At 43.0% G+C, this 14473-nt stretch overlaps 1 protein-coding gene across 1 annotated transcript in view; it reads left to right on the forward strand.

Moving 5' to 3' along the window:
* LOC144519115 (neural-cadherin) overlaps positions 1-14473 on the forward strand; it is a 106316-nt gene that overhangs the window by 18773 nt on the left and 73070 nt on the right. Inside the window, 3 exon segments of the mRNA XM_078252024.1 lie at positions 8948-9120; positions 10301-10469; positions 10558-10728. Coding sequence (XP_078108150.1) covers positions 8948-9120; positions 10301-10469; positions 10558-10728 — 513 coding nt within the window.

The raw sequence follows: 14473 nt of genomic DNA on the forward strand, positions 1-14473 counted from the left end.
GTTTAATTTCTTTTATCTTTTTTGTCTTGTCGATTTTATTGCCTTGAAAATGAGTTTGTTATTTTAAAAATGTGACAAGGGGGGGCCTTATATAAGCTGAAGCTTCCGACCCTACCCTTTGGTTACGACCAATAAAAACATTTGAGAAAATATAGCTAAGGAAAGTAAAGCACTTTGATTGGTATGTATTCCACGCATGTATTACTGTCAGCAGCACGTTGACCGCTGCTGTGTAAGAGCGCGAGGAGGAGGTCGGGGGGGATGTTTGGCTCCTAAAACACGGGGCTTTCAAGTTCTTCATGTTTTTACCCAAATCACCACGTCTTTTCTGGGCTTAACTAGTCGTAACTGCTCGACGCGCACTTTTTCATGACTAAACCTTCTCATGCATGCTCTCTCGTAAAAAGTGACAAGTAAATGCTTTCACATAGCGTGACTTTCACATACGTGTCCCGAGAGTACGACTTTTAATCCAAACCACAATCTTTTTCATCATTTTAGTGTCTAAACTTAACTGTCGTCGCCGCATGTCTTGCCGGAGTCTCACGGAGCTCTGTACCCCGCTCGCAGTCACCTTTTCTCTGCTAAATTTAACTGTAAAGACCGCTTATCTTAACTGTCATGTGACCGGCCGGCAGTCGCTGTAATTTCGTAGGATATCATACATATATTATTTGATACAAATACTAAGGCAGCGATCCCACCGGACGCAGATATTTCCTGCAGTGAGCAGCGTCTTCCTGCCGTCGAGTTACACATGCATGAATAAATAAGTATTCACATAAAGTGTGTGTGTGTGTGTGTGTGTGTGTGTGTGTGTGTGTGTTAGAGAGACTTTTTGAAGATAAACTTCATGTGCAGCAGCGTGATGCGCCGTCATTTTTGCATGTTTATCTCTTAGTGTGTGTGTGTGTGTGTGTCTAAGCCTCTGGGCCACCTTATCACCCAGCATGCAATGCTCCACTGCTCTGCCACACACACATACATGCGTCCATGCACAAACAGATATAAGCATGAACATTTGCACATAAATGATATATTAAGACTCTATTACACACCCACACACACATAAACACACACACAGACGCCGCAGATGGCCTTTGGCTCTCTCGGCTGTTCTGCTTTGTCACTTCAAAGCGTTGTGAAGTATTTTCATGTAGATGTGTTCGCGCCGTGTCTCAATTCATGTTGCTACCAAAGCTGCTTATTTGTCTGTTTGTTTGCTCCGCTGCGCTGTTATGTTAATGTAGAAGTGATTGTTAGCGCTGAAAAGTCTGACATTTGTTTTTAGGCCTCAGATAGAATAATGTGATGTTTTTTTGCATGCTGATATTTGTGCCGACAGTCACTGCTGAATGGTGACGGCGCACACAGCCGAAACGGTGTTTAATATTTGAACTCAACATGTGTTTGTATTTGAAACTTCTCCAGGAAACCCCCAACATCAGCTGCGTACAGCTGACACAACTAATCACTTATCAATCGATGGGAAACTGACTAATTGTTTGAAAACATTTTTAAGAAAATCGGGCTGAAAATAGATAGTACCAGCATCTCAGATGTGAAGATAATGTGTCATTGGTCATTTACAACAGTAAAGTTAATATCTCGAGGTATGACTGTTGATCTGACAAAACAAGACATTTGAAGATGGACAATCAGAATTTGTGATGTGCATTTTTCACATTTAAGAAAATAAGCAATAGTTTGCTCAATAATGAAATTAAACGTCTGTTGAAGCCCTTTTAGTCTTCATGTTGGATGGTCCAGGCCCAATTTCGGATGTCTTGTATGAGTCCAATTCCCTAATTTACACTTCATGTGACATGGGCGTATTGGATATCCAGCTTTTATATTAAAAACAACATGTTTAAATTCAAGAGGCATGAGACAAATTGAAATCTAAAGGGTTGTAACTAAACTGCTAAAGTACAGAAGTAATTCTTCTGAGCCGGGGAAACCAAGACAGAAAAATTCAGAACTGTATCATCTCATCAGTATCAATATCAGTCCAAATGTATACGTCCGGGCTACATCCACACTATTCAATTCCATTTTATTTATAGTATGAAATCATAACGAGTTTTCTCAAGACACTTGAGATAACTAGTATGAAAGACTGAAAATCCACGTAAAGAGGCAGGTTGGGGGGGGGGGCGGGGGTGGATGGGTCAAACAACACAGTGCTGTCACCCAGGAGACCGGGGTTCATAGCTGGTTCTTGCGCTGCGTGTCAGTTAAGCGTATGCCAAGCCGATCTTAATACGAGAAGAAAGGAGACTTTTTGTGTCAAAATTAAACACCAGAGGCAACTGACCTAGCGTCGCTTTTTGACGCGATGGGAGTGCGAATGTGTTGCTCTGCTCAAAAGCTCAAACGTATTGTGTACGGAGATAGTTTTTTTTTTCTCAAAACGCTGCTTAAAAATGAAAATTTAGTAGTGTAGATGTAACCAACGTAGTAGTGTAGATGTAACCAACGTAGTAACGTAGTAGTGTAGATGTAACCAACGTAGTAGTGTAGATGTAACCAACGTAGTAACGTAGTAGTGTAGATGTAACCAACATAGTAGTGTAGATGTAACCAACGTAGTAGTGTAGATGTAACCAACATAGTAACGTAGTAGTGTAGATGTAACCAACGTAGTAGTGTAGATGTAACCAACGTAGTAATGTAGTAGTGTAGATGTAACCAACGTAGTAGTGTAGATGTAACCAACGTGGTAGTGTAGATGTAGCCAATGTAGTAGTGTAGATGTAGCCAACGTAGTAGTGTAGATGTAGCCAACGTAGTAGTGTGGATGTAACCAACGTAGTAGTGTAGATGTAGCCAACGTAGTAGTGTAACCAATGTAGTAGTGTAGATGTAGCCAATGTAGTAGTGTAGATGTAGCCAACGTAGTAGTGTAGATGTAGCCAACGTAGTAGTGTAGATGTAACCAACGTAGTAATGTAGATGTAGCCAACGTAGTAGTGTAGATGTAGCCAACGTAGTAGTGTAGATGTAACCAACGTAGTAGTGTAACCAACGTAGTAGTGTAGATGTAACCAACGTAGTAGATGTAACCAATGTAGTAGTGTAACCAACACAGTAGTGTAGATGTAGTGTAGATGTAGCCAACGTAGTAGTGTAGATGTAGCCAACGTAGTAGTGTAGATGTAACCAACGTAGTAGTGTAGATGTAGCCAACGTAGTAGTGTAGATGTAACCAACGTAGTAGTGTAGATGTAGCCAACGTAGTAGTGTAACCAATGTAGTAGTGTAGATGTAGCCAACGTAGTAGTGTAACCAATGTAGTAGTGTAGATGTAGCCAACGTAGTAGTGTAACCAATGTAGTAGTGTAGATGTAGCCAACGTAGTAGTGTAGATGTAACCAACGTAGTAGTGTAGATGTAGCCAACGTAGTAGTGTAGATGTAACCAACGTAGTAGTGTAGATGTAACCAACGTAGTAGTGTAGATGTAACCAACATAGTAACGTAGTAGTGTAGATGTAACCAACGTAGTAGTGTAGATGTAACCAACGTACCAACGTAGTAGTGTAGATGTAACCAACGTAGTAGTGTAACCAATGTAGTAGTGTAGATGTAGCCAACGTAGTAGTGTAACCAATATAGTAGTGTAGATGTAGCCAACGTAGTAGTGTAGATGTAACCAACGTAGTAGTGTAGATGTAACCAACGTAGCCAACGTAGTAGTGTAGATGTAGCCAACGTAGTAGTGTAGATGTAGCCAACGTAGTAGTGTAGATGTAGCCAACGTAGTAGTGTAGATGTAACCAACGTAGTAGTGTAGATGTAGCCAACGTAGTAGTGTAGATGTAACCAAGACATTTGAAGATGGACAATCAGAATTTGTGATGTGCATTTTTCACATTTAAGAAAATAAGCAATAGTTTGCTCAATAATGAAATTAAACGTCTGTTGAAGCCCTTTTAGTCTTCATGTTGGATGGTCCAGGCCCAATTTCGGATGTCTTGTATGAGTCCAAATCTCTAATTTACACTTCATGTGACATGGGCGTATTGGATATCCAGCTTTTATATTAAAAACAACATGTTTAAATTCAAGAGGCATGAGACAAATTGAAATCTAAAGGGTTGTAACTAAACTGCTAAAGTACAGAAGTAATTCTTCTGGAGCCGGGGAAACCAAGACAGAAAAATTCAGAACTGCATCATCTCATCAGTATCAATATCAGTCCAAATGTATACGTCCGGGCTACATCCACACTATTCAATTCCATTTTATTTATAGTATGAAATCATAACGAGTTTTCTCAAGACACTTGAGATAACTAGTATGAAAGACTGAAAATCTAGCCAACGTAGTAGTGTAACCAATGTAGTAGTGTAGATGTAGCCAACGTAGTAGTGTAGATGTAACCAACGTAGTAGTGTAGATGTAGCCAACGTAGTAGTGTAGATGTAGCCAACGTAGTAGTGTAGATGTAACCAACGTAGTAGTGTAGATGTAACCAACATAGTAACGTAGTAGTGTAGATGTAACCAACGTAGTAGTGTAGATGTAACCAACGTACCAACGTAGTAGTGTAGATGTAACCAACGTAGTAGTGTAACCAATGTAGTAGTGTAGATGTAGCCAACGTAGTAGTGTAGATGTAACCAATGTAGTAGTGTAGATGTAACCAACGTAGCCAACGTAGTAGTGTAGATGTAGCCAACGTAGTAGTGTAGATGTAGCCAACGTAGTAGTGTAGATGTAACCAACGTAGTAGTGTAGATGTAACCAACGTAGCTAACGTAGTAGTGTAGATGTAGCCAACGTAGTAGTGTAGATGTAACCAAGACATTTGAAGATGGACAATCAGAATTTGTGATGTGCATTTTTCACATTTAAGAAAAATAAGCAATAGTTTGCTCAATAATGAAATTAAACGCCTGTTGAAGCCCTTAGTCTTAGTAGTGTAGATGTAGCCAACGAGTAGTGTAGATGTAACCAACGTAGTAGTGTAGATGTAACCAACGTAGTAGTGTAACCAACGTAGTAGTATAACCAACGTAGTAGTGTAACCAACGTAGTAGTGTAACCAACGTAGTAGTGTAGATATAACCAACGTAGTAGTGTAACCAACGTAGTAGTGTAGATGTAGCCAACGTAGTAGTGTAACCAATGTAGTAGTGTAGATGTAGCCAATGTAGTAGTGTAGATGTAGCCAACATAGTAGTGTAGATGTAACCAACGTAGTAGTGTAGATGTAGCCAACGTAGTAGTGTAGATGTAGCCAACGTAGTAGTGTAGATGTAACCAACGTAGTAGTGTAGATGTAACCAACGTAGTAGTGTAACCAACGTAGTAGTGTAGATATAACCAACGTAGTAGTGTAACCAACGTAGTAGTGTAGATGTAACCAACGTAGTAGATGTAACCAATGTAGTAGTGTAACCAACACAGTAGTGTAGATGTAGTGTAGATGTAGCCAACGTAGTAGTGTAGATGTAACCAACGTAGTAGTGTAGATGTAACCAACGTAGTAGTGTAGATGTAACCAACGTAGTAGTGTAGATGTAGCCAACGTAGTAGTGTAACCAATGTAGTAGTGTAGATGTAGCCAACGTAGTAGTGTAGATGTAACCAACATAGTAGTGTAGATGTAGCCAACGTAGTAGTGTAGATGTAACCAACGTAGTAGTGTAGATGTAGCCAACGTAGTAGTGTAGATGTAGCCTTAACAACACAGTATCAACGAAAATCTTCCTCTTTTACATGAAATCATGTATTAAAAAAAAAGTGAAAACCAGTCTGCAAAAATGTTTTTTTTATCACAAACACTGTGTGGTTTGTTTTTATGATGACTTTAAGGGCCTCAGCAGCTCTGAGGTGTTTTCTTTTCCTCTATTCTATTTATTTACGTATTCTGAAGAGGAGTCTGTTTACTGTCATCTGGCTGCAGGAAACTCAACTCTTTACTGCCTGTGAACATAAAAGCAATTTAAACCTTTAAAGAAATGTTTGTATTTCAGAGAAAGTGGAAAACATGAACTTTAAAAACAACCTTCTTCCCAAGACTTCTGTTAAATACTGTTATATTTACTGATGTGCTGAACATGCTGAGAGCAGAACTAGCTTACACTTTAGAAACAACCGTTCTACAGAATTATTCCGTTTTAATTTACAGATTTCTACTGTACTTTTCTTTTTTAATTCTCTCTGGAAAAAACATGAAATTGTTAACAAATTACAAAAATAGACTGAATTTACAAAGAACATGAAAAACTGGTAACTTTTGTGAACATTTTTAATATAAAATGAATTTATTTTTTAATACATTTTCCTTAAAACAAAAAATACATTTGTTGGGGTGACCTCTAGCTCACCCAGTAGAGTGTGCACCCCATGTAGGCCTTGGCAGCGGCCCTTGGCAGTGGCCCGGGTTCGAATCCGACCCCGCGGCCCTTTGCTGCATGTCGTCCCTCCTCTCTCTCCCCTTTCCTGGCTTCAAACTATCCTGTCAATTTTAACAGATTAAACAGTTAAACAGGTGTAAATGTCCTTTATTACACATAAAAAATCTTGTATACTGGGCCTTAACATGAAGCAGTGTGTAGACTCTGCCCGTTGCCATGGTAACGCTGGTAGCTTTAGTCTCAGAGAACGAGATGTTGTGACCCAATCAGGAAGAGAAATGTTGGCGTAAAGTGTCTCCAAAGGTCTCTGTTTGCGGCCGTTGAGACTGCAACACATCCCCGCAGATTCCAAACCAAAACGGGTCAGAAGAGTTTCCAAATGTCTCCGGTTTAGGGGCTCGAAAACGCCAGAGCAGGGGGAATGAGAGGGGGGGGAACACCAGAGCAGGGGGGATGAGAGGGGGAAACACCAAAGCAGGGGGAATGAGAGGGGGGAAACGCCAGAGCAGGGGGGGAATGAGAAACCCCAAAGCAGGGGGGAAAGGGACACCAAAGCAGGGGGGGGAATGAGAGGGGGAAACACCAAAGCAGGGGGAATGAGAGGGGGGAAACGCCAGAGCAGGGGGAATGAGAGGGGGGAAACGCCAGAGCAGGGGGAATGAGAGGGGGAAACCCAAAGCAGGGGGAATAAGAGGGGGAAACGTAGAGCAGGGGGAATGAGAGGGGGAAACGCCAGAGCAGGGGGAATAAGAGGGGGAAACGCCAGAGCAGGGGGAATGAGAGGGGAAAAACACCAGAGCAAACCAAAACGTAGCAATGTACATGTAGCCTAAGTTTAAGAGACTTAATATACAGTCAGGTCCATAAATATTGGGACATCGACACAATTCTAATCTTTTTGGCTCTATACACCACCACAATGGAGTTGAAATGAAACGAACAAGATGTGCTTTAACTGCAGACTTTCAGCTTTAATTTGAGGGTATTTACATCCAAATCAGGTGAACGGTGTAGGAATTACAACAGTTTGTATATGTGCCTCCCACTTTTTAAGGGACCAAAAGTAATGGGACAGATTAACAATCATAAATCAAACTTTCACTTTTTAATACTTGGTTGCAAATCCTTTGCAATCAATTACAGCCTGAAGTCTGGAACATCACCAGACGCTGGGTTTCATCCCTGGTGATGCTCTGCCAGGCATCTACTGCAACTGTCTTCAGTTCCTGCTTGTTCTTGGGGCATTTTCCCTTCAGTTTTGTCTTCAGCAAGTGAAATGCATGCTCAATCAGATTCAGGTCAGGTGATTGACTTGGCCATTGAATAACATTCCACTTCTTTCCCTTAAAAAACCCTTTGGTTGCTTTCGCCGTATGCTTCGGGTCATTGTCCATCTGCACTGTGAAGCGCCGTCCAATGAGTTCTGAAGCATTTGGCTGAATATGAGCAGATAATATTGCCCAAAACACTTCAGAATTCATCCTGCTGCTTTTGTCAGCAGTCACATCATCAATAAATACAAGAGAACCAGTTCCATTGGCAGCCATACATGCCCACGCCATGACACTACCACCACCATACTTCACTGATGAGGTGGTATGCTTTGGATCATGAGCCGTTCCTTTCCTTCTCCATACTCTTCTCTTCCCATCACTCTGGTACAAGTTGATCTTTGTCTCATCTGTCCATAGGATGTTGTTCCAGAAATGTGAAGGCTTTTTTAGACGTTGTTTGGCAAACTCTAATCTGGCCTTCCTGTTTTTGAGGCTCACCAATGGTTTACATCTTGTAGTGAAGCCTCTGTATTCACTCTGGTGAAGTCTTCTCTTGATTGTTGACTTTGACACACATACACCTACCTCCTGGAGAGTGTTCTTGATCTGGCCAACTGTTGTGAAGGGTGTTTTCTTCACCAGGGTAAAGTATTCTTCGGTCATCCACCACAGTTGTTTTCCGTGGTCTTCCGGGTCTTTTGGTGTTGCTGAGCTCACCGGTGCGTTCTTTCTTTTTAAGAATGTTCCAAACAGTTGATTTGGCCACACCTAATGTTTTTGCTATCTCTCTGATGGGTTTGTTTAGATTTTGTCAGCCTAATGATGGCTTGCTTCACTGATAGTGACAGCTCTTTGGATCTCATATTGAGAGTTGACAGCAACAGATTCCAAATGCAAATAGCACACTTGAAATGAACTCTGGACCTTTTATCTGCTCCTTGTAAATGGGATAATGAGGGAATAACACACACCTGGCCATGGAACAGCTGAGCAGCCAATTGTCCCATTACTTTTGGTCCCTTAAAAAGTGGGAGGCACATATACAAACTGTTGTAATTCCTACACCGTTCACCTGATTTGGATGTAAATACCCTCAAATTAAAGCTGAAAGTCTGCAGTTAAAGCACATCTTGTTCGTTTCATTTCAACTCCATTGTGGTGGTGTATAGAGCCAAAAAGATTAGAATTGTGTCGATGTCCCAATATTTATGGACCTGACTGTATTCCTTCAAACTAAATCTAACCTGTAAACCCCGCTGTGTGTGTGTGTGTGTGTGTGTGTGTGTGTGTGTGTGTGTGCGCACAGGCATCATCAAGCTGCGGAGGAGCCCCCCTCCGAGGCTCCGGGGGCCGCAGTACGTTCTCAACATCACCGCCACGGACGACAACGCGTCCGGTGGACCGTACCCGCTCAGCAGCTCTGCCCAGGTCATCGTAGGAATCAACGACATCAACAACAACAAACCGCTCTTCCAGGAGGTGACAGAAGCACTCGACTCTGTGCTCTGATTGGGGGGGAGGTCTCTCATCAGCTTAACGGGCATAAACATGAAGAAAGCGACATTTCAGTCTTTTCCATCTGCAGTCTTGCATTGCCACACCTTCCTCCACGGAAAATAAAACTATGAAAATCCGTTTCGCGTTGTCTTTCCAGTTTTCCAACCATCACAACTCTAGTTTTGGTTGAAATAAACACATAGTTTACTGATTTACATGTGGAAATATGTTGTCTCTTTTCACGCTAAAAGTATTTAGTTTATTCTGGTCAAACAGAAAGGTCTCAAAGAGGTTTAAAAGGTCTATCTCTGAAGGGATCCTTTCCATAATCTTGTAAAACACTGGATGGTGTTAATATTTTCACCGCTTCAGCATTGGCTTCACTTTTCAGACCCGGAAGCTTCGTCCATTATTGTTACAGTCTGTGATCAAACATTGAGGGTCCTAACTTGCACCCGGCGCAGCGCGGCACAAAGCCCGACGCAAAGACCGACGCAGTTGTCAGTTTCCCGTCCAGCGCCCACGTTGTTTAAATAGCAAATACACCTGCGCCCATCTGTGGCCCATGGGCGTGTTGGTCTTACAGGGAGGTGTGTTCAGGTGCATTCTGGGCGTCTTGCTATCTTGAGGCAGCGGGAAGTGATTGACCAACAAAAACCTGGTCTAAAGTCAATAGCGCAGCATTTCATTGTTATTTTAACAGCAAATTAGTAAAATGCTCGTGCAAGGCTCTTGCACAGCGCGCGAACACTATGCTTGTTACACACACAGGGACGCACAGCAGCACACACACATGCAGAAGATTACAAATAAAAATATTACGGTGCAAATCCTCCATCATAATAGCAATGCTCCAAGGTCCAAACGCGCCTGGCTTTTAAAGGGAATGGGAGACGATCTCTGATTGGTTTATTGTTACGCCCAAAACACACCTATGCATTAATGAAGACACTAAGTACAACCCTTTTGAACCATGCGCCCGGCGCACAGATCCTTTTTTCTGCCGTCAAACTAGCAAAAGTGGATTTGTACACGCCCTAAACGCAGCTGCACCAGGCGCTTGACGCTGTGCGCTTAGATCGTTAAAATAGGGCCCTGAGTGTGTTTTCTTAAGGAAGTAGATTAAACACTGAGCTTCTGGTTGTGCTGTTTGTGCTCTCAGTGTCATAACTACAGTCTGAACGCGGTGGTCCTGGAGAACCAGCCGCCGGGGACGTTTGTCCTGCGCGTCCAGGCCCACGACGCCGACATGGGCGTCAACGGCGAGGTCAAATATGGTATCATGCACAGAGACGGAGTGTCGTCCGGGTTCGACATCGATCCTGACACCGGTGAGTTCCACGTTATGACTCGGCTATTTGAATCCTGTTTGCCATTTTACGGAAAAAGTAACACACAGTCCCTTCCTTTGTTTGTCAGGTGTGATTGCCTCGACGGTGAGTTTCGACCGGGAGCGTCAGAGGGAGTACACGCTGTCGGTGACGGCCACGGATCAGGCCGAGGAGCCGCTCATCGGGATCTGTCAGATCACCGTCCTCATCGCCGACCAGAACGACAACGACCCCAAGTTTGAAAACAGCCGCTACCAGTGTGAGTGTCTGCGTAGTACTGCTAAGATTACTGCAAATACCAGTGGACTGTCTGTGTAGTACTGCTAAGATTACTACAAATACGTGTGAGTGTCTGCGTAGTACTCTAATACCATACTATTAATACTATTTTTAGAGGCACTGTGGCTCCGTCCGGCGCTTAGCACTGCCCAAGACGATTGTGATTGGTTTAAAGAAATGCCAATAAACCAGAACACGGTTTTTCCCATCCCGGAATGCTGTGTGGACTAGCCAGACCTTCCTCCGCAGCGCTGTGGAGGAGGGTCTGGTAATGCGAGACTACGGCATAACCAACCTTGGGGAATCTTGATTACCTTCGTTACGTCTAGGATAATAACAGAGCTTGATTTTACTTGTGCATTTGATATTAGGAATTAAATGGTAAACCGCCCGACTGAAAAGGTAAGGGTGAAAGGCCTACATGGCTCCCCTGCTTTGGTGTCCTGAGTTTCGGCCAGCCCGCTTTCACTCGTCAATCTGCCACTCCATTGACCGTTCATTTGTACATGTTTAAAAACTTGAACATAACAATAGCATAAACTAGGAACAGTGGGAAATGTCAGTTAAAGGTGCAGTAGGTAAGCCTTATAAAACTAACTTTCTCTCATATTAGCTGAAACTGACCCTATGTTCCAGTAGAACTACATGAAGCAGGTCATTATTATAATCCAGCTCCTCTGGCTCCACCTACAGCCTGGAGTGAGATTTGCAAAAATCCACCGCTCTCTGTTCAGATGCACCAATCAGGGCCAGGGAGGGGGGTGTCTAACTGTGTGCCAATCCCTGCTCATGCACATGCATTCATTCTCCCTTGTGGGGGGAGGGGCTTAGGAGACCGTTTTGGGCTTTAGCAGAAAGGGGGGGAGGGACTGAGAAGTTTTCGATGTTCAAATTTTTTGGCTAAGTCCTGGATCTTCACAATCCTACCTACGGCACCTTTAACACCGGGAAACGCTGACTCTCAATCAAGCCGCTCAACGCCAACGCTTCCTCTCCTTCACTTCCGCTTTGTGAGCTCCGTGACGGGCGGCCATGAAAACCCACATCTGAATTATGACGTAACACTGCATGTATCACATGACTCTGGACAGACATGGATGTAAACTGCAACTTGACTGGTTGGTGAAGGCAAAACAACCGCGAGGCGGTAATTCTCGTTTATTGTGTGTTTTGGGGCTACTTTTTCTAACACTACTAATACTGCCATTGCATTGCTGCAACTTGTGGTGTTAGTACTGCGGTTTAGAAATGGTCGACACATACCTTTGATGCTCAGCTCAGCCTCATCAGTTAGTTTGTTTTCCATCTTGTGTATCTGGACTCGTGAAACAAGGCAGTGACACACTCGGGGTTACAAGATTTATTCATCCCCGCTAACGTCTGTACACTCTCTCTGTCCTCTTACAGCAAGACGGTGTGTGTGTGTGTGTGTGTGTGTGTGTGTGTGTGTGTGTGTGTGTGTGTGTGTGTTTGGAGCAAACAGGTGAAATGTGTAAAGCGTCTGTTTGTCATCGTCTATCAATCTGCATCCTTGTAATCCTGGAAAGCTCTTAAGACTGATGAAATATTCGCCGTCGGCTCCCGCGGCTCCGTGTTTGTTTACTGCGTGTGCAAATGTGTGTTTTGATAAGCGTCGTGTCAGAAGATCTCCTCGTCAGATTAGGCAAGCGCACAGAGTGGCTCATTGACTATTTAACAGGCAGATTGAAATGTTTCTGGGACATGCATTCATTAGAGACATGCATGTACGTTGTCTTTCCCACGCTACATATCCTCTGTATGAATTTAAATGTATTGATAATATTTTTGCACTCCAAAAAAATGAACACGTTCTCTCTCCCAGCTCGTCAAATCAGGAACCCTTGGTGTAACATTTTAACGCTCTGGGTAACCCTTTGGTGTCATTTTTCAACGTGCAGGGTAAAACCACTTAGCTTGGGTTAGGGAACATGTTTAAGTCACACACGGGACAAGAATGGGACATGAACCCTGGTCTCCTGGGTGAAAGTCCTGTGTTTGTTTGACCCATCCACCCACCTCTACGCAGAGCCTACATCGTAGCCTACGTAAGTGGCCTACGCTGTTGTGAGGATTTACACTTGTGTGCTGGCGTGTTTTTGCGTCATTCCAGCGCATCTCTTTAATACCACTTTCACACCAATGGCTCAGCCAGGGTTCTACCCAGGTCGACTGTGTGTTTGAATGGGGTATCCCTCCTCCATCTACTCGGCTTCGTGAGGTGGCTTTGATCAGGGTAGACTAGGGTCGATTTCAATGTGAACTGCGCACGACGTAGGTCGCTCACAGCCGGGGTGGGACAAATTGTCCGATTGGTTGGAAATTGCAGGGGGGCAGTCGTCACACGTCGCCGCCTATGTTCGCTTGGACATTTGATCTCACTGTGCATTACGCCGAGTTTTCACCATAGACTTTATACAACTAAGATTTTCACAGGCAGCTTCAACAACAGCTGCCTGTTCCATTCATTTCCGAACTGTCCGCTGGCAGTGGGTGCCCGGATGTTCACTCTCCTTGATTTCATGTTGTTTATGGAGGAGAGCCAGGAAGTGAGTAGAGGGGAAAGCAACGCTACAAAGCTACAGCCAAGCAAACCAATCCCAGTTGTTGCAGTCTGCGTCGCTGCAAGGTGTAGTCAGGCTACGGCGTAGCGTCCATATCTATGCGTACCTACGGCATATAGAGTTGGATATCGTTTGGATTTTTACGATTCCGATGCCGAACCGGTACTACTAAACCGATTCTTGAAAAACTGAAAAATGAAATCAAAGAAAGGCTCTTTTATAGAATTTTTTTTAATTTTTTTTTATTGAAAATTATTTAAATTTGACACGATATTAACGTTTTAAAGTACTTAAATATAATATATATATAATAAGTATAGTATTTTACGTCCGTTTTGGTGAGCCCAATTTGCGTTCTAATCCGGTCCGATTCCTACCTGTTGCGTAGGAACCGGGTTTTGGTACCCAAACCTACGGGCAAACCTACCAGTGGCAGTTCTATACCATATCAAATGGAGGGGCCAGGCTTTTTTTAGGGGAACCAAATTTATTAAGTGTAACATACAAACAACCATCCATAGGTTTGGTTCTACAAAAGACTAAAAATACACATATTATAATAAACACAAGAATACTCATTCAGTTTATTTATCACTGCACATGAATAATATCCCCTCTTTGGTAATAACGATTGGGTTAAAAATTTATGAAAATATTTACCACAGTTAGGGGGGCCAGAGGAGGGGTTCAGGCTTAATATCAAGGGGGCACTGGCCCCCCTTGGCCCCCCTCCTAGAACCGCCACTGGTACCTACTAGAGACTGCCCGAAACCATTTTTTGCTTCCCGATACCGATTCTGATACCCTGAACTTGCGTATCGGCCGTTACAGAGTACTGATTACTACAGTACTACACGTAGTCGAATCCTGGATTCGGTGCATCCCTGGTATTTTTAAACCTATTTCCCGATGTTTGTGTGTTTAAGTGACCGTCATTTTTTTTAACTGGTCCAGTATTAAGCGAGACGAAACAAGCTACAGTGTAACGTTACTGTGCAATTGCTGTTTTTTTTGCCACTAATAGGCTCCGATTATTATTCTAAGTGTCTGACAACATTATGGAAAGGATCCCTACAGAGATGGACCTTTTTTGTTAAAGAGTAAGATCCTTTTTGTTTAATATAAAACAGCTCCGAAATCCTG

Source organism: Sander vitreus, chromosome 6 (assembly GCF_031162955.1).
Source record: "Sander vitreus isolate 19-12246 chromosome 6, sanVit1, whole genome shotgun sequence".
NCBI classification, from domain to species: Eukaryota; Metazoa; Chordata; class Actinopteri; order Perciformes; family Percidae; genus Sander; species Sander vitreus.